This window comes from Heloderma suspectum, chromosome 4, assembly GCF_057233095.1.
Source record: "Heloderma suspectum isolate Gila_16-S chromosome 4, 16-S_ref, whole genome shotgun sequence".
NCBI lineage: Eukaryota > Metazoa > Chordata > Lepidosauria > Squamata > Helodermatidae > Heloderma > Heloderma suspectum.
This window is the reverse complement of record NC_139461.1, coordinates 253,051,104-253,078,071: the sequence shown is the minus strand read 5'-3', so window position 1 is coordinate 253,078,071 and position 26,968 is coordinate 253,051,104. Positions and strand designations below refer to the sequence as shown.

General features: G+C 41.3%; 2 protein-coding genes across 5 annotated transcripts in view; both read left to right on the top strand.

Annotated features, from left to right (window-relative positions):
• Positions 1–15: 15 nt before the first annotated feature.
• YOD1 (YOD1 deubiquitinase) lies at positions 16–23,137 on the top strand. Its single transcript, XM_084853397.1, has 3 exons — positions 16–296; positions 2,339–16,245; positions 21,287–23,137. Exons 1-2 carry the CDS (start codon positions 89–91, stop codon positions 3,043–3,045), a joined length of 915 nt encoding a protein of 304 aa, XP_084709523.1. The 5' UTR covers positions 16–88; the 3' UTR covers positions 3,046–16,245; positions 21,287–23,137.
• C4H1orf116 (chromosome 4 C1orf116 homolog) overlaps positions 21,287–26,968 on the top strand; it is a 24,954-nt gene continuing 19,272 nt past the window's right edge. Inside the window, exon 1 of one of the 4 annotated variants that reach the window (XM_084853361.1) lies at positions 21,287–21,532. The gene's annotated coding sequence lies outside the window, so the exon portion shown is untranslated. Of the gene's footprint in view, positions 21,533–23,385; positions 25,230–26,968 lie in introns of those variants that run through there. The other 3 variants (XM_084853359.1, XM_084853360.1, XM_084853358.1) reach the window with 3 other exon arrangements.

Here is a 26,968-nt window from a genome sequence, read left to right as displayed (position 1 = left end):
AGCCGCAGCCATTTTGCTGTGGGGGTGACTGAGACCCGGCAGCCGCCGCCGCCGCCGCCGCCGCCGCTCTTGTATATCGGGCGGCAAGATGTTGCGGCTGCGCTGTAAAGCCCGGAGCGGCTCCTACCCGTTGCCTGGGCTCACGGCACATTCCCGCCTGCGTGAGCTGCAGGCCGCGATCGCTGCTCTCACTGGCGTGTCCGTCCAGGCCCAACGCCTGCTGCTCGGCTTCCCCCCGCGCGGAATCGACCTCAGCGACGGCGAGCAGCGCCTCGGAGAGTTGGGCATTCACTCAGGTAAGAAGAGGTGCTTGTTTGAACCGCCTAGGCCTCCCCCAGTGGGGGGCGGCTTTCTGTTAGGGATTCTTGGCTCCCTCCTGAGGAAGGGCTGCGTCGAAATGGCTTGATGCCCCACTCTGTGGCTGGCATCGCTCAGCTGTACGGCTGCTATTGTGCAGTGAAGGGTTAGTGCACAGCAGCCTTGCGAGATACATGTGCGTAAGACTGGGAGTAACGAGGGAAACATCTCGAGTGGTCCCCCCTCCCGTCTGTTGCTTGGTGTTATGGGTATGGCTATAGGCAAGTCCAGACAGGGCAACTCCTAGAGCAGGGATGCGTTCAAGACTTCAGGTTGCTTGGGTCCAATTTGATTTTTACTATAACGCCAAGATCCACCAGGCAGAGCCAGGTGAAAAAGCCCTAGGCTTAGAATTGACTAGATCTCAGTATTTGAACTGAACGGAGTTTGCAGTACTTTTACACAAAAGTCCACTCTTGGATGTTCCAGACTCTTCTTTTTTCATTTCTGCTGACTAATTTAGGGGTGGAAAGTCATTTTGTTGTTGCTGTTGTCAAGCAACTGGGAGTTGGAAGCTGTTGCTGATCTACTGTCAATCACCCAGAGAATTTCTAGTCGATCCTGATCAAGCTTCTGCCCACTCCTTTTTCAGAGCAGCACTTTAAAATCTTAAATAAGGAGACTGTGCTGCAACTGAGAAAAAGAACGTGTTTGACATGGCTCCTTTTGCTCTGTAGGCTTTCTTTCGTTTGTGAACCCTGTAATTACAGGGCAAATCGATGGAACATCACCTACTTTTAAACCTTGTATTCCATTGTCCTTTTTAAATGTAAAACCCAAGGAGGTGAACAACTTAGTTTGTATAAACTATTATGCCAAATATCTGTTAAAAGCTCTCTCTAATACAGGCGGGATTATAATCTAATTCTCTGGCCAGTTAAGGTAGTTGGATGGAGGGGGCCGTATTGGACATCTTAATACAGAGGGGGAAAGCCAAAATATTTCCTATTCTGAAAGCAGAGACAGTTGTTTAAATAAACTAGTAGAAGCTATCTTTCTTGCTTCTGCCAGTGGGCAGAGAGCTGGATTGTAGTTGATCATATGTTGAACACAGCACTACTTGTAGTGATTGAATTTGCTGAATATTTATTTCCTCTGAATGCTCTGAGAGGAATAGTCCTCCTGCTTATTAACAATAGTATGCCATCTTTTTCCCCTTTAGTGAAGAACAAATTCCTAAAGGGGGAAAGCTATATATTTTAATAAGCATTTCTAGAACACAGAATGTATCTTTTTTGCTCTTTAGAACAGGAAGTCTTGAAGTAATGACACAAATGTTTTGACATCCCGTAATTGCCTAAAATTGGCAGTCTTTGTTACCACCCATTAATTAAATTTAAGTGTTTTGCTATCTGTGTGTGTTGAGAATTGTCTGCCTGCCCTTGGAGCACTGGTGTAGCTGTGGTTCCCCTGAATGCTATTACTGAATGTGAAGTTATTAAAATGGAAAGTATGCTGTCTGTATTTTCTATATATCTTGTTCAAGGTAGGACTGTTGTGTCTCTTTGGAATGGATTGGAATTCAGTAGACACATCTCATGGTTTCTAAAATTCAGTAAGGTGTATTCTGAAGAAAACATACAGAAATGGTTGCCCATTAGAATGTTGATAATTTATAGAAGCCTACAATAAAACCTCATATTTTTGTCTTTTGCTTTTACCCACTCATAATTTATGCTGATATTCAGATCTAAATTGTATCTACATAGCCATAAATAATTTTATAGTACTTTACCTGAAGGGTGAAAGTAGTTCATATATCTCGCATATGCCTTGCAGTATAGGGAGTATGAAATTGGTTCATATATCTCGCATATACCTTGCAGTATAGGGAGTATGATTGCCTTGTTACACACTAGGGGAGGGGGTGTCTGAGAGACAAGTTCATAGCTGGGCTGAGGCTTGATAAAGACTTTTAGTTCATGCTATAATTGCTGCACTAAATCATCTCTTCATTTCTTTATTCTGTTTTTCTTGACAGGTGATACTCTAATAGTTGAAGAAGATGCAACCAAGCCCAAGACTGAGTCACCTATAGTTACAAAACGGACTGTTCCTAATTCATTCAGGGAAGCTATCCCTGTGCTTGCCCGGAAGGTTGTTCCAGCAGATAACTCGTGTCTGTTTACCAGCATATACTATGTAGTAGAAGGTGGGGTTTATGACCCAGGATGTGCCCCAGAGATGAGGAATCTTATAGCACAGATTGTAGCAAGTGATCCAGAATCTTATAGTGAGGCAGTACTAGGGAAAACTAACCAGGAATACTGTGAATGGATAAGAAGAGAAGATACATGGGGAGGTGCAATTGAGGTTTCCATCTTGTCTAAATTCTATCAATGTGAAATTTGTGTAGTGGATACTCAGACAGTCAGAATTGATCGTTTTGGGGAAGATGCTGGCTATGCTAAACGGGTGCTTTTAATTTATGATGGTATTCACTATGATCCACTTGAGCGTAAAATCCCCAACTCAGACATTCCTCCCCAGACAATTTTTTCAGCATCTGATGACGTTGTCCTTGCACAGGCTTTGGAGTTAGCGGATGAAGCCAGAAGAAAGAGACAGTTTACTGATGTAAACCGGTTTACATTGAGATGTATGGTGTGTCAGAAAGGATTAACAGGGCAAGTGGAAGCCAGAGAACATGCCAAGGAGACGGGACACACCAACTTTGGAGAAGTGTGAATTTTCTGTGAGGGTGGTCATATCTACTACCTCACTGTTCCAGAGCAAGCCTCCAGGTTTTTAAATAAGCTGTATGTAATGATATGAATCCATTCAAAGTTTGGAAGCCCTAAACCTACTTATGGCTGATATGCACAGGTTTGCTGTTAGTGTGAGAAGTTTACAAGAGCATATGCAGTGGTGTCATATTTTCCAGCTAGTTTGGAGTGTTATTTTGCATACCTAAGAACTAGAGACAGCTATTGATACCAGCAGCCGTAGTGACTCTTGAAAGAATCTGAGTAGCTGATGCAGGAATTCCTCCGACACAACGAAATATACGCACACTGCTGTAGTTAGCTAGACTTGTATATAGGATTTTAGAATCACTGATGGAATAAAAATCTCAGCTTAGTTATTGAGTTCTTGATTATACATTCTACTGAATAGTTAAGTTGGTCTCTCTTCAGATTTGGCAAGATTACTTGTGTCTCAGCTGTGTTCATTCAAAATGTTGTGCGTACTTGTATAACTAAAAGCAGGTCAGCCACACAGTTGCCTCTTTAATATAGTAATTCCAAAGCTGGTTTATTTTAAATAACTGAATAAGAGTACCATGTGTGAAAAAATAAGGCTGCTGTGATAAAAGTCCTTAGCTTGAAGGTTTTGCCTTCAACTTCCTTAGAAAATGAAAAGCTATTAGTAAGTTCTCACAATTCCTTAGTACCTAAAATATTAGTACACATCAGTTACATCTTAAACAGTAGCCAGCTGCATGGATTTATGTGCATTGATGGCATTTCCTTCAAAATTCCTGAAATTGTAAGAGGATTTCAGCAATATGAGTGTATTTTTTAAAAAGTAGACAAATTATATATTGAAGGTTCAAAATTTCTGGGGTTATTTTATGGCCCCTAAGTTATCACTTGCTGTTTAAGCTTAAGGAGAGACTTCATGAGGCAGTGGTAATATTATTCCAAGTAAGCACTTCTCCCCTCTGGCGTCGAAGTGTGGCAGTGTCCCTGATAACTGCTGGTTGACTCCCCTCAAAACAGGTGCACTTCCAAAAAGGATCCTCAGACATGTACTTGCTTTATGGTTGGGAGATGAGGGGTTAGACTGCTCTTAGTAAATTTTGGTGTCAGCGGGGATTGGTGCTTCTTGTTAAGAATGGTGGTTCCTGACCTGCATCCAGCACTGCAGGGGGATGACTTTATGGCTATGCGTTTCTGGTTGCCATCAGAAACCTGAAAGCTAGAGTTCTTGCTCCCTGGTCTAATTTTCACTTCATCACACAGTTTAGCTCGCATAGCCATTTTGCTTCCAAGGCTCCTAACTGGGTAACTTATCACTGGTTATTGTAAGCTATTTTTCTCCATTGACTCTTGGAATTGGGTCTTGAGCTGCTTTGGTGTTTGCATTGTATCAGGTTTTGGGTTTTATCAGGTTAAATAACTTTGATCACTTGAATGGGTCTGTTAATAAGACACTACTAATGAAAATGTAATAGTTTAGTTTAAATATAGTTGGGGATTTTTTTTGGTAGAGAAACATTCTGGTAATCCTGAGGGTAGAATGGTAGAAAATTCACATTTATCCTTGGGGCTAATGTAATTTAAACTAACCTAGAATTAATTTTAAAAAGGTAAGGGTGTAGGATATGAGAGGAAGAAAAATGGTTTACAAGATGGTAGTGTTACCATTTGGTGTTATCAGTGACTTCATGAGTGCTGAAGATTTAAAAATAATGCATGCATTTTGATTAAAAGATCAGAAAATCACACTGGCATAGGGTTATGGCTAATCACCTTTAATATCGTAGACCTTGCCCAAACTGGTGCCCTCCAGATGTTTTGAACTATAGTCTCCAGCATTCCTGCTCATTGGCCGTGCTGGCAGGGGCTGATGAGCGCTGAAGCTCATCTGAAGGGCGCCATGTTGGAGAAGGCTGTTGCAGACACTAAGCAATAAGTGCCATGAACTTTTATGTAACCACAGTCAAGTAGGCGCAGCAGTCGGGGCTAAAAATCTCATTTCCATTTCACCAGAGGAAGTAGGAAAACAAATAGGATGAAGTAGAATCACTAGTGTGTCAATGGCCCATGAAGTTGCAGGCCAACAGTGTTGAGCTTTCACAATAGCATGAGTTTATAATAAGTCAGGAGCAGCCATAACCACAAGTTCCAGCATAGCAGAAAGCTGTTCCCTGACACAAACTGGGTGGGGATTTGATCCATGGCAGAGCCAATAACTTCAGTCCAATCCAGAGTAGCTAATGTTTGATAGTAAGGTGTTGGAATGAGATTGCAACTGACATGCACAGACCTGTTGCACTTAGGATGGTGATGTAGCAATGTTTGTGCATTCTGCTGTGTTTGCTGTTGGCAGCTATGTGTCTTCGGGTATTCTTTATACTACTTTGGTTCAGATGTTTTTGAGCCACTTTGCTGCACTTCTGCTTAGTTGCAGTTTGGATGTGTTCAAGGGTAGGTACTCTAGAAATATGAAGCTCTTTTTTTTATCAGAGAGAACTACTATCAATCATTGCCCCCAAATAGTGGGTTAAAATATATTAGCTCTGGTCAAGCTAAAGTTAGTTCTAAGTCCCATTTAAAGCAATGGGAAAAGTTAGTAGCAGCTAAATTAAATCCTGTTGATTTCAGGGGGGCTTACAGTGCTGTCGATGCATGTCTACTTAGAAGTAAGTCCTACTGTGTCTAGTGGAATTTACTCCCAAGGAAATGCATAGGATTGCAGCCCAAGTCACAATAAACTACCGCTGGTTTGGGGGCTATGAAGTACGGATACCATTTAGACTAGTCCTGTAATAGTTTGCCAAAAGCCTTAATTGAACAAACCAACTGGGGCCATGCTCCAGGAATGCACTTCCAAGATTGCTTAGCTACATGCTCCTTTTGGCTGAAGGGGGACAATGGGTGAGCAGAGTTCAGATTATATTCCTGTGTTTAGGGCTTTGCTTGGTTATGGTTTAAATAGCGGAAATAGAGCAGGATTTTTATGAGTAATATTGGCACCGTATTCTCAAAGTCTAGGTAACTAAGGCAGCAGTCCTATGCATGCTTACCTGGGAGTAGGTACCAGTAAGGTTTACTTCTGAGTAATCCTAATGTATAGGATTGGGCTGTTAATAGTATCTTAAAATTAAGTAATTTATTTATTTTAAGCCTCTTTCTTTAGCTTTTTGCAGACCTGTGTATAGTTCTAAAATTTGTAGAAGAATAGATGACAAATACGTGGCACATTTTTCACAAAATACTTGAGCAGGAATATATTAAATGTTAGATATAAAGCTACATATCTAAGCTACTTACTTGGAAGAAGATTTCGTTAAAATTAGTAGCATGTCCAAACATAAAGCTATGATCTGAAATATACTCATGAATATCGATTTGACTGAAATACAGTTAGAACATTGGTTTAAGGCTTGGGCTCCTTCAGATCAAATAAATGTATATTCCCATATTTGTTCACTAATTGGCTCAGACTGTGGGCAGACTATTATCTTAGCCTCAGTTTGAATGCTTGAGGAATGGTTAAATTCACCTATCTCATAAAGGTGTTAGGCTGACCTATTTGTATGCTACTTGGACAAAGGTGCTATAAGAAATCTATTTATTTTGTATATTTTCTATTTTTTTAATGGAAGTATCTTACATACTACACTTCACATTTTTGCTGTGATGTTTTTGCAGAAACTTGACATGTTAAATCAAACTAGTAGAGTTTAAACATACTCCAGCTGACCTTAAAAAGTGAAAATTAAGTGCAAAAGTATTACTTTTCTTTGAGTTTTACCATCAGTATTATATATGCATGTTATGTTTTAATTCCAGTAATAGGTCTTTAAGATAACATGTTTTTGAATGTGTATTGGCTTGATTTTGCTGAAATGGTAATTGGAGTGATGCAGTTCACAAGTTGGGTGGGCAGAAAGTAGATTTCCAGATATTTTGAACTTCAGCTCCCATTATTCCTGACCATTGGCCATGCTGGCAGGGGCTTCTGGGAGTTGATGTCCAAAACATCTAGAGATCTACATTGTGGCCATCCCTATCATAAGTAACATGGGGGAAAAAACGTTTTGAAGGTTGAGGTTGTAGTTCAATGCATTTGAGGAATGAAACAGTGTATGGAATCATAAGAACTGTCCTGTTGAAACAGACCAAGACCCATCTAATCTAGCATTCTGATACATCCAACTGTCTGTCATTGGAATCTGAAAATTCACAAGCTGGGAGTAAAGGTGATCATTATCTCCTCTTTATCTCTAGTGTCTTCGCAGGTAGTGAGACATACTACCTGTGAACATGGAGATTCCATTTAGCTTTCATGCCTTATAGCCATAAATAGACCTGTCCTGTAAGCTAGTAGCCATTGCCATACTTTGTGGTAGTGAATTCCAGTAGTGATGCATTGTGTGAAGGTTTTTTCTCCTAAATCAACCATGAATCAACATTGTCACTGAGTGCTAGTATTTCTAGAGAAAGGTGGGGGGAACCTTCAGCTTTTTCCACACTTCACAGTCTTACACATCTCTCATGTCTCCCACTGGGTGTTTGTTTTTTTTAGAGTAGCCCTAAAAATGTAAGACTTTCATTGTAGGAAATACACTCCAATTCCTTACATCTCCAATCAAATAGGAGATGAACTTTCCTGCATAAGATACTGGCACACATCTGTCGAAATTGGTTAGTATGTCCCATTACCTTCATAACTACTTTGCGCAGAAAACTCAAGTATGCTGGTAAATTTGTGGCCTAGGTCACAGTCTAGAATAAATATGAAAAAAATAAAGATTGTATTAATCAAATAGCTAGTGTTTAAGTTCCCTTTATTTCTTATTTGGTAAAAACAAATTGCTTTATCATTAAAAGCTAGTGCTTGCATGCCTCTTCTTATAAATGCAAAAATAGTAATCAATGCATATGACTTCCATGTCCTAAGTAAGAAGAATCTCCTCCCCAAGTTGAATACTGCACCTCTTGCTAGTGAGAGGAATTTTGTTCTGGAAAGTGTTGGTTGAAAGTATCCTTTAAAAAAAAAAACATTCAGATTTTGTTGGAAAAAAGAACATGATTAGAACATCTAAAAATCGCTGTAACCCTGCACCCTGTTTCAGACATTAGTATGAATGTTTTGGGATTTGTAGTCATGCATATTTAATGTTGTGATATTGAGCAGTATCAAACGGGATGCCACCTCTACCTTAGCATAAACTACTCTAGGACAATGGCAGTAGTGTTAGCTAGTGTGCTAATTTCCCAGGCAAATTGCTGTGCCAGCTAATACTATTGGTGTTTGACGCTAGCACAATGTAATTCGCGTTAGTCGTTGCTCTTCATTAGGTATTGCCCAATATGCATTAGGAATCCTTTTTTCCCTCTTGCCCTGTTCAGTCTAGGAATACGTTAATATATTCATCCCAGTCTTTATTCTGCCAATTTCTGTGTATTGCAACATCCAACTGGCATCTGACATATTTTAATATCCTTAATGCTAACACTAGCTTCAAACATTTCAGTAGATGTTGAGAACTGAGTATGTATGAAGACAATGCCTAAATGACAATGGAACTCAAACCTGTAATCTTACTTGACTGGGTTAAATGTAGAAGCTCTGTTCTGAGACTTGCAGATGTGGAGGCTATCACCAGCACTAACTTCCAAAGGTTTGAAGGAACTTAATGAATTCTCAAGCATGTGGCCTTTTGCACGCTCTTATATGAGATGAATGTCTCAAGTAACAGCACTTTAAAAGCTTGTCAATCAAGGTTTACAAGTTTAGTGTGTCTTGCCAAGGAGTTCAATGGTGTAGAAAGTGCATTATGATTTATTCTGATCAACTGGCTTACAGCATTTTTGAAACTCCTGGTAATTTAATATTTTCCAGTGGCACAGCATCTTGCTACTTCATGATAGTAAGCTATGTGCTGTTGAACATGTGCCCATGAATTTAAAGTAATTATAGCAGCAATAAAATGTAATATTTATGCATGCATATTCAACATTCTGTTCACTTGTACTTCTGCTTTTTATTTTTAATAAATACTGATATTTGAACATGTGCCTAGACTGTAAGAGCTATTAGAAAAACTACTGAAAATTATTCTTGCCGCTTGAACACAATGTCAGTTTATTCTGGTGGAATGGCAGTTCATATGTTTAGGTTATCTAAGTCAGTTTAATAAATGTATGAAGCAGCTTTATATTGAATCTGACTATCGATAGTCTGACCTGGTATTGGGAGGGTTTGCATGTCACAGCAACCCAGAGTTTTTGTTAACCCTCTGTTACCGTGAGCAAGCCAACATGCTAGTGAACATGGCTTGATCTCTCCTGCCTGTGGAGCAACTAAAGCCAAGGGCTTGTCATCCCTGAGATAGTGAATGTGATGTCTGAACCGGGAACTCTGGCTTGTATCTCCCCTGACAATCCTGAGTTACCTAAGAACAAACCTAAGACATCTTAATATTTACTTTCTTGGATGCCTTTGTAAAAACCAAACCTCAAGGCAACTTACACAATTTAAAACATAAAAATATTAAAACAATGTAAAGCAGCGAAAAATAATTAAAAATAGAATACTATAATCCAATAAAACAACTAAATTAAGAAACCCATCATATGCTGTCAAATGCCTGGAAATAGAAGGAAGTCTTAACCTGATGCTGAAGAGTTGGCCCCAGGCAGACATCACAGGTAGCCATCTTCTGAACCCCCCCATGGAGGACATCCTCAGATGTTAATTGTAGTGTACAGGGGGATCATACTGGGAGAGGTGCTCTGTCAAGTATTGCAGTCCTGAGCCATGTAAGGTTTTGTAGGTTAAAACCAGCACCTTGATTTGGGCTTGGAAATGAACAGGCAGCCAGTGCAAGTGGGCCAAAATAAGTGTTTATGTACTCAGATGTTCTCACTATTGCACTTTGCACTAGCTGCAGTTTCTGAATCATCTCCAAAGGCAGTCTCATGTGGAGTGCATTGCAGTAATCTAGCCTGGAGACTACCAGAGGATGGACTACTGAAGCCAGGTTATCTCTGCCCAGATAGGATATAGTTTGGCCACCAGCTGAAGCTGATAGAAGTCACTCTTTGCCACTGAGGCCACCTGAGCCTCAAATGATAAAGATGACTCCAGGAGAACCTCCAAGCTATGAACTTGCTCCTTCAGGAGGAGCTCAACCCATCCTGAACAGGGTGTGCATCCTCTGTCTGGTCAAAGAAACCACCCACTAACAGCATATTGGCATGATTCCTATAGAACATTAAGCACTAGTATGCTGGTTTGCTCATGGTAACCCAGGGTTTTAAAAAAACAGGGTTGTTGCAGTGAGTGAACTTTGTCTACTCTGGCTCTTCAATGATTCAGAAAACTAAATTCTATATTTTAAGGTACATCTTGCTTTCATGGTCTGGTGCTTGAGAGTATTAAAAACAAAAAAAAAATCTCAATGGCTTGGATCCTAAGGTAACCCAATAAAGTTCATAGATGGAATTTTCTTGTCCCCTCCTCTACCAGCCCTTCACGTCCCATCCAACATTTTTCAGTAGCCTCCCCAAGTTCTAAAGCAGGGCTGGTCAACCTTTTTGGGCTGTAGGTACATTTGGCAGTTTGAGAAACTATAATGGATGCCACCACAAATGTGCTGGCATGGGAGGTGTGGCAAAGAACAAGTATCCTGCCCAAAAGGTTAAGTACAAGGCAGAGGTGAGGTCTTAGCCCAAACACACTTAACTCCTTTGAACCCACAGTTTTCAGTACCAACAGAAACCTATTTCACATCAATTGCAGCTGCCAGTAAGAAAATGTGCTTTTTTTTTTTTATTTAAGTAGGAGGGCTAGGGATCCTTGGTGGCTATGAAGAAAGGTGTGTGTGTGTGTGGGGGGGTGGCATTGGTGCCTGTCAGGGCCATGTTGCTGACCCCTGCTCTAGAGAGACTTTGGAGACTGCAGGTAGCTGCAGGGCATGAGGGAAAGGAAATCTTATGTGAACAGCCTTAAATTGCTATCTTCAGATCTAAGCCAATTGTTGGAACTGACTTGCTGTAAAACTGGTAAGATGCTTCATGCTATAATATGTAGTGTTGCTGCTTCAAGGTGACCAAACTGTTGCTCTGGGTCCTAATGAACTGCAGAAAGATCCGATGCGGATATCTGGCTGATAACCCTCTAAATCTCTGAGGAACCCACAGTGAACCATGAGACACAGTTTCTTGCTGAGTGGTGTGGTTAACATGAAAATTCACTTCCCTTGTGTGAGAAACTGAATAGTATAAAATAAAAAGATAGCTACATTGTGAATGAAGTACAGAAATCGGCCTGCCGGGGAAGAGAGTCACACAGTGGCTTGAGGGTGTGTATCTGCAACCTTTGCCCTGTTGCCATTTTGGGGGAGAGGTAAATTTGGCCCCCTGTAATGAGAAGGGGGGTAGAGGCCTTCTGTCCTGCCAAATGCTCCCCCCCCCCCGTTTATCCCCTTGCCTTTAAACATGGATTCCTATTACTAGTATATGATTTTTATTCAAATATTCCTTTGGCTTGTCTTGCTACAAATGAACACTGGAAATATCTAGCGTTATGATCATGTATCCAAGGTGCTGTCTAGGAGAACTATGAAATAGTAAATATCCAATATGTCAATAAATGCTCTGCACTTTGGCAAAATTTGAAGATAAACATTTGGTATGATGTAGTAACACTTCTAGTCACTGCTAGATCCATCCAGGTGATTAACCTAGTATAGATAACTATACCACTACTTGGATTTTACAAATATATGGCTTCTAACAGTTGCATTCATTGTTGCAACTATGTTATATGTTCACATTTTAAACAAGGCACCATACCTGTAAATTAATTGGGCTTTCACAGTTTTGCCCAATTAAAACTAATTACTAATTTTGGGATATTAAGACCAGTGTTTTCTAGAGACAGAAATTTTTGCTGAGTGGTGTGATAATAACCTTAGCACACAGCGATCCTTAACAGTAGAGGGCGTCACAACATTGACTTTGCATACAGCCTTGTATATTTCTGACAATCAGAAGAGACAAAAAGCCCTAACTTTCTTTTGAAGAAGAGCTTTTCAAGTTTGGGGTAGAGTATTCTGAAACTTGTATGTTGCCACGTGGCTCACCAAAGCCCTCAAGGTATTTCTCAAAACTAAATACAAAACACAGCTTAAAAAAGAGATAAAAATCAAGAGCATAAAGCAAGCAAAGGCAGCGCTTGCATAAAGTTGTGGCTGGATGCAGGCATTGCCTGTCAGGATTTTTTAAAAAGGCCTTGATCATTTTCTTAAAACTTAGACCAGTCCAGAGCGGGCCTGTTGAGGAGTTCTGGACGTAAAGCTGAAAAGGGCCTGCCCCCTTGTGTTTGCCACTCGAACTTCAAAGAGCATCCAAAGTAGGACCTCACCTGACAATCTCTATAAATTTGTTTTTGTAGCTCAGTTGGAAGGATACACATTTCTGCTGAAAGTGAACATGCAGGTCTCAGCTGACAGAGCACATACTTTGGTTTCTCCAGGTAGGGTGAGGAAAGAATCCTGCCTGAAACCCTGGAGAGCCGCTGCCAGTCAGTGTTGACAATAATGGGCTAGATGGACCAAGGGACTGACTCAGTATAAGGCAGCTTCCTATGTTCCTATGTAGTCGTATATTACTTTAGCTGATGATTGGGAAAGGAACACAATGGGAAACACAAGCAACAAATCTTAAGTTTCAGGCTACTCGGAGCTATCTGGGTTTATAAACTGGGACACTAGGTACTACCATTTCTAATAGAATAGGTCTATTCTGAGTAGAGCTGCACACCTTACTCTTGATACATCCTTTTAATTATTAACATTTAACAGAATGCATTTTTATGCTAAAGCTGTGTAACTTGTTTTCAAAGCTTTAGCTACTCCCTGAGGGTAATGTTTGATGCTCATACATCTAATAGTGTAGGGCCTTGTATTTTCTGAATATCAGCACCAAGGTGGATTTACATTTATCAACAACCTACTGGCTGGGTTTGTATACCTTTTAATTACGCATACTGGAACTTGTAAAAAACGGCATTTTCTGATAAATGTACAAATCCTATAACTGAAAGCAATCCTCTCTTTCCCACCCACCCCTAAATCGAGTATGGTATTCATTTTACTAAAAGTGGCCCTTTAAAATGTCAGATGTGATAGGGAATATTATGTACACAAAACAAACTGGATTTCTGTGTGGTAAAAGTAAATCTAATGTTACTTTAGTGGAACAAATAGTGTAAATTAATACATACTGATGTAAAAGGCTACAAGTCCACCGACTTTGAGTTAAATATATTTGACCTGCAAACAAGATGATAATCTTTCCAGTTGTGTATTTGAGTTTGCAGGGCAAACTCTTAAAGTGTGTGATCTTTTTCTTGTATGATTAGGGCCTCTATGCATGTACAATATGTAACATAAGTGATAGAACGAATGATCATAAGATGAATCGTCTGCTTGTTATGGCAGGGGTAACGTGAGGTAAACATGTCACTGTTCTCTTTTCAGTGGACCACATAGCAGTTATTGATTGTAGGGATTCCTGCAAAAAAAATATTTGGGGACCTTGGTCTGATTCAGCAGGGTGATTGTACACTCTTGTTTCAGGAACCTAAGATACATTTGACCATGAGAATTCTAGTTTAAAAAAGAAAAGGAATAAAAGAGAAAAAAAGACTGAAGTCAACCCACACTTGCATTGTAATGTTACAAAGTATGCTCTAATTTACACGGACATGCATATTTATTTGTTTATTTATTAAATTGCTTTACTGCCCAGTTGCCGAAGCTCTCTGGGCAGTTCACAAAAATTAAAACCACAAAGTACAATATAAAACAATATAAAATATAACAGCTTAAACTACAATATAAAAGTGCAATCAGAATAAAACCTAGAAGCAACCTTATCACATTCATGTAAACAAAACACATACACGAGGGATCTTTTGGTGTTGAATTCTGGGCGCTTAGGAAAACCTGATACCCCCAATAGCTGAGTCAGAGACCACAGCAAGGTATTTGAAAGCAATTATTTGTTTTATTAAAGAATTTAAAACGAATTAAAATCAGCCATCAGGGGAATTAGAACTATACATCTGGGGAATTAGAATCATACATTAACACTAAGAGGTGCATCACATGAGGCTGAGATCCTGTATCCTTACCGGGGCTTGCTTCTTCCAGATTCTTTGTGGGATTATGACCGGCTTCTTTACATGGGTGGTCATATGGTTCGAATCAAGGAAATTCCTTCCTTGTCAAGTTCTATATATCTCCATATGTTTCACTTTACAGCCACTAGATGGCACTGTGATAATAATGCTTTGCCGTTATTACACACAACCAATAGAATGGACTAATGTCCCTTGTCGCTTTATCTCTGATCTTTTTGAAAGCGGGATAAAGGGGGGAACACGCGGGAGATATCCAGGAAGTTGACAACATCATGTAAAGGACCCACAAACTTCCATGAGTGGCTAAACACAAGCACGCAATAAATTGCTTGGCTAGAAATGCTCTGAGAAAGCTAAAGATAACAAGCATTTAAAGTCAATAGTGAAGCTGGGAGGACTGTGATGCATTCATGTGTGTGTTCAAAAGAGGACAGTTTTAATTTCTAACAAGTTGTGTGTGTAGAGCTGATCATGGAGAAGGGGGGAAGAGAAGGAAGTTTCAGCTTTGGATAATTTGAATGGGGGAAGAAACACTGTTTTGGGGGAATTGTGAGAGTTTTGGAGGAGAGGGTTAGAGCAAATCTAGAGGTTTGGGAAGGAAGTGGATGGAGAGGTATAAAGAGCAACAGGGAGTTCTAAAGCCAAGGAGTTTTGGAGTTTGGAATGGGGTGGAATATTAGGAAAAAGGTAAGAAAAAAGAATAATTGGGGTATGAACCCCTTAGAAGGAAAATAGAAGATAATGCAAAGGTTTACCTCTCTGTATCTGCTGATTTGTGAAGGGATGGGAAGCTCTGTTGCCTGGAAAAAAGGGGAAACAGAGAGGAAGAAAAGGGGGTGCTTTTCTGAGTAGAAAGGATGGAAGGAATTGCTGTTTGCTGATGGAAGGGTTGCTGTTTTTATCTCTCTTCTCAGGATTTAGTAATCAAAGTAAAACAAAACAAGTTCTTCTAAGATTGCTTATGGATGTTGGCAAATGGATGTTTAGGTACCAGTCGAAGACAGTGGGCCCTCTTTCCTTCTTGATGTGAGGAAAGGATGGGGGTTGATGGATGCATATTTCTGGCTATCATAGGCCCAGGTGAGCAAGATAGGGGGATTTTGGTGATTGTCTTAACAAAGGTGAGAAAAAGATCTGAAATTTGCAAGTGTTGACACCAAGGAATTAAGGCAATCCAGAGCACAATATCTGGCCAGAAAGTTGCATGCAAGAAGTCTGCAGCTAAACTTTGGACATGCAAAGTCTCAATATCCTATGGAACCCACTTTTCTGCTCTTCTCCAAGACCGCCCCCCCAGTCCCCTTCCAGATGCAGGCCCTGTCTTTCCAAAACAGCAGAATTTGGGGGTGCTTTGTAGCAACTGTCTATACCAGCCTTGTATCCTCAGATCTAAGTGGTGGCTGGGGATGATAGGAGGTGTAGTCCAGCACATCAGGAGGGCATCAGGTTGGGGAAAGCTGGTCTACAGAAAAGCCCTGTTCCAGATACTACCTGTGACATATGTTAGCAACACTGAGTAGGGCATTTGCAATTTTGGCACATTAGTGGTAGGATTTCTCACCTGAGATGGCCTGCCGGATCTCAATTCTATATTCGTTCAGAAAGCACCTTAGAACTTCCTTTGAAAAATGAGGCATTCATAGTTTTATCATAGATTTTATTTGGCTTTTATCATTCTTTTTTAATATTTGCCTTGGGTTTCCTTTATTTTGGAAAGAAAGGTGAGATTATAATTTTAAAAATGCAGTAGTATTTTGGTTTGCATTTATAATACATTATTCTGAATTAATACAATAATTAATTAAATAATTATTAATTATTCTGTTAATTAATAGAGGCCATTATTTGGCAAGTGTCCTGTTCCAAATGTGACCATTAGAGCTGGCCTGCAAAAGTTCCTGGTCAAGCACATACCTGTTCCTGATGTCTTGGGCAGTTCACTTTACTCCGTTTTATGGAAGGAAGAGAATCAAATGATACATCAAATTACTCATAATCATTGTTAGTATTAAGCTTAATAATCTAATAACCTTTAACGAATTACCACTGCATATATTTTAGTCATAATTAACCACCCTATAAAGCAGGCCACTACTACCGCCATATTACATATGAAAAACAAGGGCACCCCAGTGAGTTCGTGGCTGAGCTGTAGGTGGAACTGCAGGCTTTCAGCTCATAGTTCATGCCCTTGCTTCTTAGCAGAACACAATAACAATGACAACAATGACAACAACAATAATGTCTTTCTGTAATTTGTCTCTATGGAATGTGTTTGGCATTTGGCCTGAAGAAAAGATGTCCTACATCTAACAGAACTTTCACTTGGCTTTGAAGTAGAGGCATTATAATCCAAGAGACCATCCTCTAGGTTCCAAGATTGACAGTGATATTTACATTTTTCTTTGGGTGACCGCAGCCACTTATATTTGCGAATACCTTGAAGCAAACCATGCAGCTGTTAATGGTCACCACAGTGCGGGCAGGGAGGAGGACCAACTCCAGGAGGCTCTTGTCAGTGGGCCCCTGCTGGGGTGTGGGCCCTTGGCAGGTTTATAAACATGTCTACCCTTGACGTTGGCCCTGGTTCCCCATACCCTTTAACTATGTTTGCTGGTATCATCTTACATTTCTCTGCCTTGCATAATGCATAAACAAAACCATGGGCCTCTTCAAAACACTTGTATGTAACTTCCATGAAGGACCATGAGGAAAGCCAATGCCTTGCATGTGGTATAACATTTATATACATCTAAAGGATGGTATGTTTTAGCAGCAATTACTATTTGAAGTACAAACACCTGTGCTTTCAAAACAGCAAGGAGCAATGAGGATGGCAGAGTAGCTTGGTGAGGAACCTTCAAGTTGTGCTATAGCACCAGCAACATGCATGGTGCAGAGGACAGGAGTCTGCCCCAAACAGCATATAGCCTAAAATTTGACACGGTGGGAACAACAGGAGAAAAGCCAAGGAATTGGAGGTAGAGGTAAAAAGGAAGAATTATACGTTGTTATATGTACTTGAACTTCAGTTTCAGTAGACTGTGGGGACCCCATTTTAGGGTTCTTGGCTAAGTTTGGAAAAATAATTGCAGTCAATGCAAGGAGTAAATTCAACTTTCTTACTCATTTTATTTTCTGGAAAAGGTACATTTTTAAAATGTTTAATATATTTGAGGAAAATTAAGACAGGTATATTTTCTGGGAATCTTAAATGAAGGTAGTAATCGAAGTAGTAATCAAACTAAAAGTTATTTTGAGAATATATAAAACATGAAAACAAATAATTCCAGTGGAAATAGATTATGGTTCTACAGTATGATACTTCCCACCAAAAAAGGAAATTTATATTTGAACAAAGTTGATTTTGTTTACATTTAAAAGAAACAATGAAGGAATCTGAGTGGTATCTAGATTAAGCAAAAAGGGTCTAAAAATGCACATGTGTAATCAATCAAATTCTGATAAATCAAATGCATAGTCCACAAATTTGTAATTATTGGGGGAAATCTTAAGCATACTGTCAGGGCCAGAAATGTTGGAACAAGGATAACTGTTTTGGCAGTTGGCCTCTGTACACCACCACATTGAAGTTGAAAGGAAACACACCCAGATAGGCGTGAAGTCAGGACTTTCAGCTATAATTCAAGGGGTTCGACAAAAGTGGGGCACTAAACATTCAGGAAGTACAGCCAGTGGCACACACACACACCCATCGTTGATGGCTCATAAGGAATGGAACAAATGACTGACAAGCAGCTGCATGGCCAGGTGTAGGGATGTACGAAACAACTTACCTGTTTCGTTTTGTGACATCCGCAGTGGGGGGGAGGCACTCCGTCCCTCCCCCCGAAATCCTTGCCGGGCGGCTCCGCTGTGTAGCGACTCTGCGGAGCTGCTGGCTGGGGCCGTCCGCAGCAACATCCAGCCGACGCTGGGCTGTGCAGGGATGCAAATGGTGGCCGCCATCATTTGAGTCCCTTTTTTTCGCCGTGATAGGCTACGTAAAGATTTACATAGCCTATCATGGCGAAAAAAAGGGAACGCAGGTGGCGGCGGCTACAGCAGCTGCCATTTGTGTTCCCTTTTTTCCCTGTGATAGGCTACGTAAATATTTATGTAGCCTATCACGGCCTCCGCAGGGATGCAAATGGCGTCCCTGCGTTAGCCATGATAGGCTATGTAAGTATTTACATAGCCTATCACAGGAATAATCGTGGAGCAAATTCGCAAAGCAGTGTGAATGGCACCAGGTAGGTGCTCCGTTTCACACGCCTTTCGTGGGGCGAGGGGGCATTGTTCCGCCACGGATTTCGGGGGGCCGAATGCACTGGCATTCGGCCTCACTGAGATCCGTGGTGGAATTCTCCGCCATCCCTAGCCAGGTGTGGCCTGTTTCCTGGGTACCCCATGACCAATCAAGCAGATAAAAGACCTGGAGGTGGTTCTGAGTGTTACATTTGCATTTGGTAGCTGTTCACTGGAACTCCCAACATGAGGTCCAAAGCGATGTCCATGCGAGTGAAGGAGGCCATCATTAGGCTGAGGAAACAAAATAAACCCATCAGAGAGAGAGCAAAAACAGTGGGAGTGGCCAATACAACAGTTTGGAACATCCTGAAAAAGAAGGAATTAACTGGCAAGCCCAGCAACAGCAAAAGGCCTGGAAGACCACGGAAGACAACTAAAGTGGATGACCGCAGAATTCTGCTCATGGTGAAGAGAAACCCTTTCACAACATCTAGCCAGATCAAGAACACTCTTGAGGAGGTAGGCATGTCATTGTCAACATCTACAGTCAAGAGACGGCTTTATGAATGTAAATACAGAGGCTTCACAACAAGGTGCAAACCACTGGTAACGCTCAAGAACAGACAGGCCAGATTAGCCTTTGCCAGGAACACCTAAAAAAGCCTGCCCAGTTCTGGAATAAAATTCTTTGGACTGATGAAACCAAGATTAACTTGTACCAAAATGATGGGAAGAGAAAAGTATGGAGAAGGAAAGGAACAACTCATGATCCAAAGCATACCACATCATCTGTTAAACATGGTGAAGGCAGTGTTATGGCATGGGCATGTATGGCTGCCAATGGAACCGGGTCACTGGTGTTTATTGGTGACTTGACTGCTGATAAAAGCAGCAGGACGAATTCTGAAGTGTATAGGCCTATACTTTCTGCTCAGATTCAGCCGAATGCTGCTAAACTGATAGGGTGCCACTTCATCTTGCAGATGGATAATGACCCAAAACATACAGCAAAAGCTACCCAAGAGTTTCTCAAGGCAAAGAAGTGGGATGTTCTTCAATGACCAAGTCAGTCACCTGATCTCAACCCAATAGAGCATGCTTTTCACTTACCGAAGACAAGACTGAAGGCAGAAAGACCCACAAACAAGCAGCAGCTGAAGGCAGCTGCAGTAAAGGCCTGGCAAGGCATCTCGAGGGAGGAAACTCAGCATTTGGTCATGTCCATGGGTTCCAGATAGGGATGGCGGAGAATTTCTCCCCGAAACTTCGGGGGGCCAAGCGCCAACGTGTTCGGCCCCCCGAACAAGTTTCGGGGAGAAATCCTCCCCGCCCCCCGCCCCCCCCGGGACAGGACTTACCTTCCCTGAATGTCCCTCCCGGCGGCGGGTCCGGCTGGCGGTTCGTCCGGTGTTCGAGCGGGGCGGGAGCGGCAGCCGGTCTTTCGACCGGCTGCCGCCCCCGCCATTGCAATGAAAGAAAAAAAAAAAGTCCCCTGATAGGCTACGTGACGATTCACGTAGCCTATCACGGCAAGATTTGCAAAGTCAGCCGTGATAGGCTACGTGAATCGTCACGTAGCCTATCACGGGTGACTTTAAAAAAAAAAAAAAGCGCGTACGCGAATGGTGGCCCCCATAGGGAGCCGCCATTCGGTGTACGGATAATGGCGGCCCCCATAGGGAGCCGCCATTCCCCTTCCTTATTTGGTCGCTGTAGTTTACGTCAATGTTTACATAGACTACGGCGAAAATAAGGGCAACGCTATTTGCGTTGCCCTTATTTTCGCCGTAGTCTACGTAAACATTGACGTAGACTACAGCAACTAAATAAGGAACGCGAATGGCGGCTCCCTATGGGGGCCGCCATTAGCGTACGTGCTTTTTTTTTTTTTTTTAAAGTCACCCGTGATAGGCTACGTGACGATTCACGTAGCCTATCACGGCTGACTTTCCAGATCTAGCCGTGATAGGCTACGTGAATCGTCACGTAGCCTATCAGGGGACGTTTTTTTTTTTTTTTTTAACTTTCGTGTTTGCGGCCGGGCGAGGCGGGAAGCCTCCTCCCCGGCCTGAATTTTGGCCGGGCGAGGCGGGAAGCCTCCCCCCCCCGGCCTGAATTTCGGCCGGGCGAGGCGGGAAGCCTCCCCCCCCCGGCCTGAACTTCGCGGGGGGAGCAGCGAAGCGCTCCCCCCCACCGCGAAAAAGCTGCGAGAAAAGGTAAGTGACTTTCGTTCACCCCTAGTTCCAGACTTCAGGCAGTCATTGACTGCAAAGGATTTTCTTCCAGGTATTAAAGGCGATCCTTAAATTTGAAGTGATGTTGGTTTGTTCCATGAGCCACCAACGATGGGTGTGTGTGTATGCCACTGGCTGTACTTCCTGAATGGTTAGTACCCCACTTTTGTCGAACCCCTTGAATTACAGCTGAAAGTCCTGACTTCGCTCCCATCTGGGTATGTTTCCTTTCAACTTCAATGTAGTGGTGTACAGAGGCCAACTGCCAAAACAGTTGTCCTTGTTCCAATATTTCTGGCCCTGACTGTAACTATGAAAGATGTAACGAATCTGCTGATTATACTATTTGCACAAATGGATGAATGTTTTAACAAAAATAATTAAAAATAAGTATAATTTTCAAAAAATTTCTTCCATTTTGTCGTCCCCCCCCCAAAGCTAGGGTTTTTAATGGAAGCCACATTCCAAAAAAGATAAGAGCTTGTGTGTTTGGTGGAAAAGATTGTTCTGTACACCAGCTGAATTGATACTAACATTAAGACTAACATCTATTTCAGGTGTCACTCTGACTGATCACCAAACCAAGGTTTGAGGACATGCGCACACTGCTTTTAGGAGTATGCTTACATGGCTCAGACAGAATGGTAACAAGGGAAGGAAGGAAAACATTCATACCAGTCTGAAGAGGAAAGAGGAGTTTGCAAGCCCATGGAATGCTCTCAGTCACCAAACTCAAGTCTCAGTTCAGTGATTGGCCTATGAGGCCTAAGTGGTTGTGTATATTCTTGATAATTTTAATAGATGTAAGTTTTCTTTTTTAATGTACTTGGCTTCTTTAATCAATTTTTAATAGAATACTCACTCTCCCAAATGATTGGTGTTAGGTTTTTGAAGCATTTTACTTTTAGGCACCTATGTGGAAACCTTGCAATATAGAGTGTCTGCTTGATTGCTTGGATTAATTGTACAAATGTCAAGTACTATTGCAGTGGGTAAGTATTAAAAATTGTGACTTTTAATAACATAACTTTTTAACTGGTGCAAGTGTATCTTGCCTAACAGGGAGGGAAATGCTTCATTTATTTGGTTTTTTGTTTATTTTTATTCACTTCAGGAACTTATCTCATTCTGGTTGAGCTGGAATTATGGGTTCCCCTCGCCCTCTATCAAGGCACACTTTAGTTAATAATTAAGAAAATGGAATGCTAAGCATATGCAGAGATGACATTTGTGTACCAACTCAGAACATTGCTTCAGTGATGTGGAAAGGAGAGGAGAGAGACAGTATGTGGAAATGCAGATTAAAAGCAACAACCCAATTTTGTCAAAAGGAAATGTCCACATGCTAACACTTGTTAAAAAAATGTGCACAATGCTCCTATTAACAAGTGATAGTACGATTTTCCCTCTTCAATATTTGCAGTCTTCTCACAGTGACTTTGGTAATGCAGAGGAAGGTCTGATAAAAGTATGTCGTTTATTAAGGAAATAAACGTAGTTTATTATGAAAGCCAGTTGGTTGTAAAAGAGAACAAACAGCATCTATGCGGTTTGGCTATTTAGAATTTAAATATTCCTAAAATGTCAGCCTTCTTCAAAGTAGCCAACTGTGTTACCCAGCCAGAAAAAACATTGCCTTTTGAACAGTTCTTATTCATTTCAGTGGGACTTGAACAAGACAAGTTCCCAATAGATTGTTCCCTGAATTGGAAAGGGAAAGGGAATACGGAAGATAAATCTAGAGACTTTGGTCAGCAGAAAATAATATAAATGAATGATCAGCAAGTTCAGAAGTTCATAGATGACACATCCAATTTTGTTTTGAGAATAAAAATGGAGAAATGTAAGGCCTCCCTAAGGGGCAAGGCTGTGCATGAAGGTGCTGGTGGGATGAAGTAGAAAGGTCTGAGGAACTGTTGTTACAAGTGCTGCTTGCTGCGTGGCTGTCTCTTGTGGTTGCTTGCAGGTTTCATTGGACAAATTTGGAAAATGTATATTCTGCACCTATCATTGAAAATTGGGATGAAGGCCTTTTAGACTTGTCCATTAAAGCATAGTTATATATAATAGGAAATCTGACACAGAAAATTCAGTGCAATTGATTGACTATTATTCTATCATCATTCCTGACTGGACATGAATCTTCTATACTGCAGTATCTACAAGAATCTCACCAATATTCCCCCGGAAACAAACAAAAACAACACAACCCGCTTCCTCTTTTATCTCTCTCTCTCCCCACCCCTTAATTTACGTTAAAACTCTCATCCTTTTCAAAACTGACTGGAGAATGTTTTGTGGTGGGGAAGGCTGTCACAAGTGTCAGCCTACTTTTTCTTGACTGTACAGTTACAGCCTTTGTTAATCACCTGTTAAATTCAATAAAATCATAACAAAATTTCCAACAATTACCTGGTTCTTGCAAAAATGTTTATTACACTATTTTAATCACATAATGTTCATAAAATTTCTAGATAGCAAGTTGAAGTATGACAACGAATTTGGGGCTGTAAAATCTGTTTGCTCAAGCTGAAATCTTGCATCTGTTTGGCTTTGGACAAATGTTAGTAATGCATAGGAACAAACCCGATACATGAGTAATTTCCGTGTTTAATTAAAAAGGGAGAATGCAAAGAATCAACTTCTTCAAACCTTCCTGTCACTAATCTGTAAATTCTTTTATGCCTTTATACTATTTTATATTGTTTTACTGTGTGCTTTTGATTTTCATTTTTGCGAACTGCCCAGAATGCTTTGGCTATTGGGCAGTAGAGACAAACAAACAAACAAACAAAGCACACCATGTTAATCACTACGACAATACATCTGTGATGAACTAAAATATTCCAAGCCACATACTAGAAAAAGCTAATTAATAGATAGGAACATATTGGAGTCAAACCTATGAGGTTCTCTTTTGAGGGTGTCATCATCAAACTATGCAGAAGAACAACATACCAAATGAAGGCGGTGCCCGCTAATACTCATTAAAAGTCTGTAAAGGCAAAATAAAGGACCTTTCGCTTATGAAAATGCTGGCTACTCTGTCTGAAGTAGCCTGGAAGTCTTAAGTTGGGAACATAAGAAAGAACTGCTTTGTTCCATTAATCCATTGGTCTTCAACTGGTGGGATGGGACTCACAAATGGAGTGTGCTACAACTTAAGGAGCTTCCAGATGAGGCTTTTATTGTACCATCGCACTGCCTCATTCATGGAATTTTACGGGGGATCTAGACATCATCTTCCACTTGTAACACACTTGTAACCCTCCTGTAACCCCCCATCATCTTCCAGTTGTAGCCCTTCACCGCTTTCATCTCTTTTTTTTTTTACTGCTAAAAATCCGTTAAGGAGAAAAGGACAGTGTAGCTGCACAATGCCTTCTAAGTAGTGATGCTGCTGAAACTCAAAATTAGATGGTTCATTGGTAGAATCTATTACGTTTGTAATGCCCATATGTGTACCAAGCCTGGGTGGCTATCCAACAAACTTCAGTATTTTTGTTATTCAAAGTGAGATTCGTTATGAGTTGATATCTACGTTCTGCACCTGCATAGTCTGCATGACTAAGCATCTAATCTTAACCATTTCTGCGCATGTCCTGCTGTTGGTTGGTTTAACCCTTTGCTTTCTGAAAGTAATATAAATGTTCCATTTGCAATGCTCATGCTTGTGGAGTGATGTCATTTTAACCCTTTAGGGAGCAATCCTGTGGCCCCAAGAGAGAATCTGGGGGCCATAGAATAGTTTGGATTCCTGGATCCAAGCTCAGCGTCAGCTGTCCAACCTCAGAGCTGGGAATCCAAGCTCCCCGCCCTCTGCCCCTCACAGCTGACACAGAGAGAACCACGCCGGCTGCCACTCCGAGGTTGCAAAAGCGACCATGGAGAGGGGTGTGCATGCCGGTGAGCAGGGAGGGGAGGGGACTGGGGAGGCCGGCTTACGATGTATCCTTGGGCCTCTTCAGCATCCTTCCCTCCTGCTCCACAGAGCCCCCGCAAGACCAGCAAAAAAGCCTATCTAGTCAAAATGCAGAGCAGGAGGAGCACGGAGGCAAAGATTGCCCCCACTGCTCCTCCCACTCTGCATTGGATGGCCATATGTCTCAGAGTCTGGAGGCTTATGACATCCTGATAGAATTACACCCTTAGTTACTGTTTTCCAAACCAATCAATGAACTAGCAACATATCTTCCTGTCACTGATCTGTAAAGCACACCATGGTTTGGATCTGAAATCCTTCAACAAACTAAAGACGTTTGAAGAAACAGCCACATAGGTTAGTATTCACTACTAGGTAAGTAAAAGTTTATTTTAGATCTGGGTGAATGAGATACGGGGAAAGGAATCCAAGGAGTCAGGAGGGGAGTGACACAGCCCAGGGCCGTCGGCAGATGAGGGGGAGATCTGGGCTTCCGCAGATGGAGGTCCCTCTTCTGCAGCTCCCGCTCACACCACAGTCACTCCCTCTGTCTCCACTGGCTCCATACCAACTGTAAGGTAAACAGCAGGGCACATGAAAATAGGCAATCTGAGTGAAATGCAATGCAGTGATGCATGACATCATGATACATAGCATGATGCCATGCTACAGTTCTCGGGATGTGTTTTGTTGACGAGCGTGCAGAAGAATGCATATATACACAATGAGCTCTCAAAAGAATGGAGATCTTTCATCAGTGTTTGAACGAGCAATTTGTAACTTGATGAGCAAATTATGATTTCTGTTGGGGTACATTTGTCCATCACTATGTTTAATTGGCAGAAGATTTGTCCATCTGGAAGCATACTTAAAGTGGGTTGCCCCAGTGGTACCACTACAGTTCTTAATGTACGATATCGTCTCATGGTGGAGGGAGGGAGATGGAGTGAAAGAGAATAAGGGAAGTGAGAAGGATAGTTGTTTTAAAAGTAGTTCCATCTTGTAGTATGGGACTAAAGGTGGGTTCCAGGTCTGAAAATACTACTGAATTAGGCCAAGGGTCCATCTTCTAATACAGTATACTGTTTCTAGTTGCAACCAACCATACGTCTCTGGCATCTCACAAGCAAGACATGAAGACAGCAGATATCCCTTGTTTGACCTGCTGCATCTGATACATTTTGTCTCTAAATAAAGGGGGCTCATTTAATTATTATGGCTAATAGCTTATCGTAGGATTGCTAAATTGGGTTTTATCACAGCTTCATCTGGTTTGCATTTTGAATGGTGGTCAACCTGTTCTGGAAAGGGTTGCCCTGCCCCTAAAGGATCAAGTCTGTAGCTTGGAGGTGCTTGTAGATCCATCTTTGTCACTAGAGGCACAAGTGTTTTCTGTGGCTTGGAATGTTTTTTTAAGTCAATATGCATTGAAGTTGCTTTATTTGCTTGACTTGTGCTGGACTGTGAACATATTGTATGTTAATGTCACCACAGTGTAAATATTACCTGTGCCCACAGATCATATTGTAATTAATCCAACTTGGATTGTAGTGGTAGAGTTGCTCTGAATCGCAAGGATCTATGTAAGTGTTCTTCATTTCAAAGAGTTACTTGTATCTCATAATTGCACACATTTAGGGTACCCCCCATTCAGGAGTATTCAGTTGACAAGTATAGTTATTTATAAATATCCCTATCATGACGAATAAGTTCTCAGTGCAGAAGGAGGTCCCTTGCCCACAATTACTTATCTCTTGCAATGAAAAGTCCCAGGAATATGTTCACTGTGTGTTAGGGTTTGCCTGGAGTGATAGCTGGGCCCCAAAGATGCAGTCCTGTGAACAATTACTTGAGAACAAGACCACTTGAATTTAATGGGACCTACAGCTGAGTAAACATGCATAAGATAGGTATGTAAGAATGCATACTGCAACATGCCCCAGAATCCTCTGCACTGCACAGGCAGTCTTCTGGAGATGGATTGACATAGAAATGGCTTTCTGAGGGCACAAAGCATACAATCTACCAATTACTATTAATGTTTCACACTTATATAACCTTATAATACGGAATCAATTCTATGCACATTCACGTGGCAGTAAGCCCCAATGAACATGGGTAATGTGCAGCCATCATGACTAACAGCTCTATACTTTTTTACCCTTCATCTCTCCTCCACCGTTGTTTTAGTCACAAATTCAGTTTCAAGATCTGCCATCCATTCACAAAGGACAGTCACTTCACTACTCCATTCCTTAGTTTCCCTGGGTGTAAAGGGGAAACAACAACAATGCTAACATATATGTGGAATTAAGGA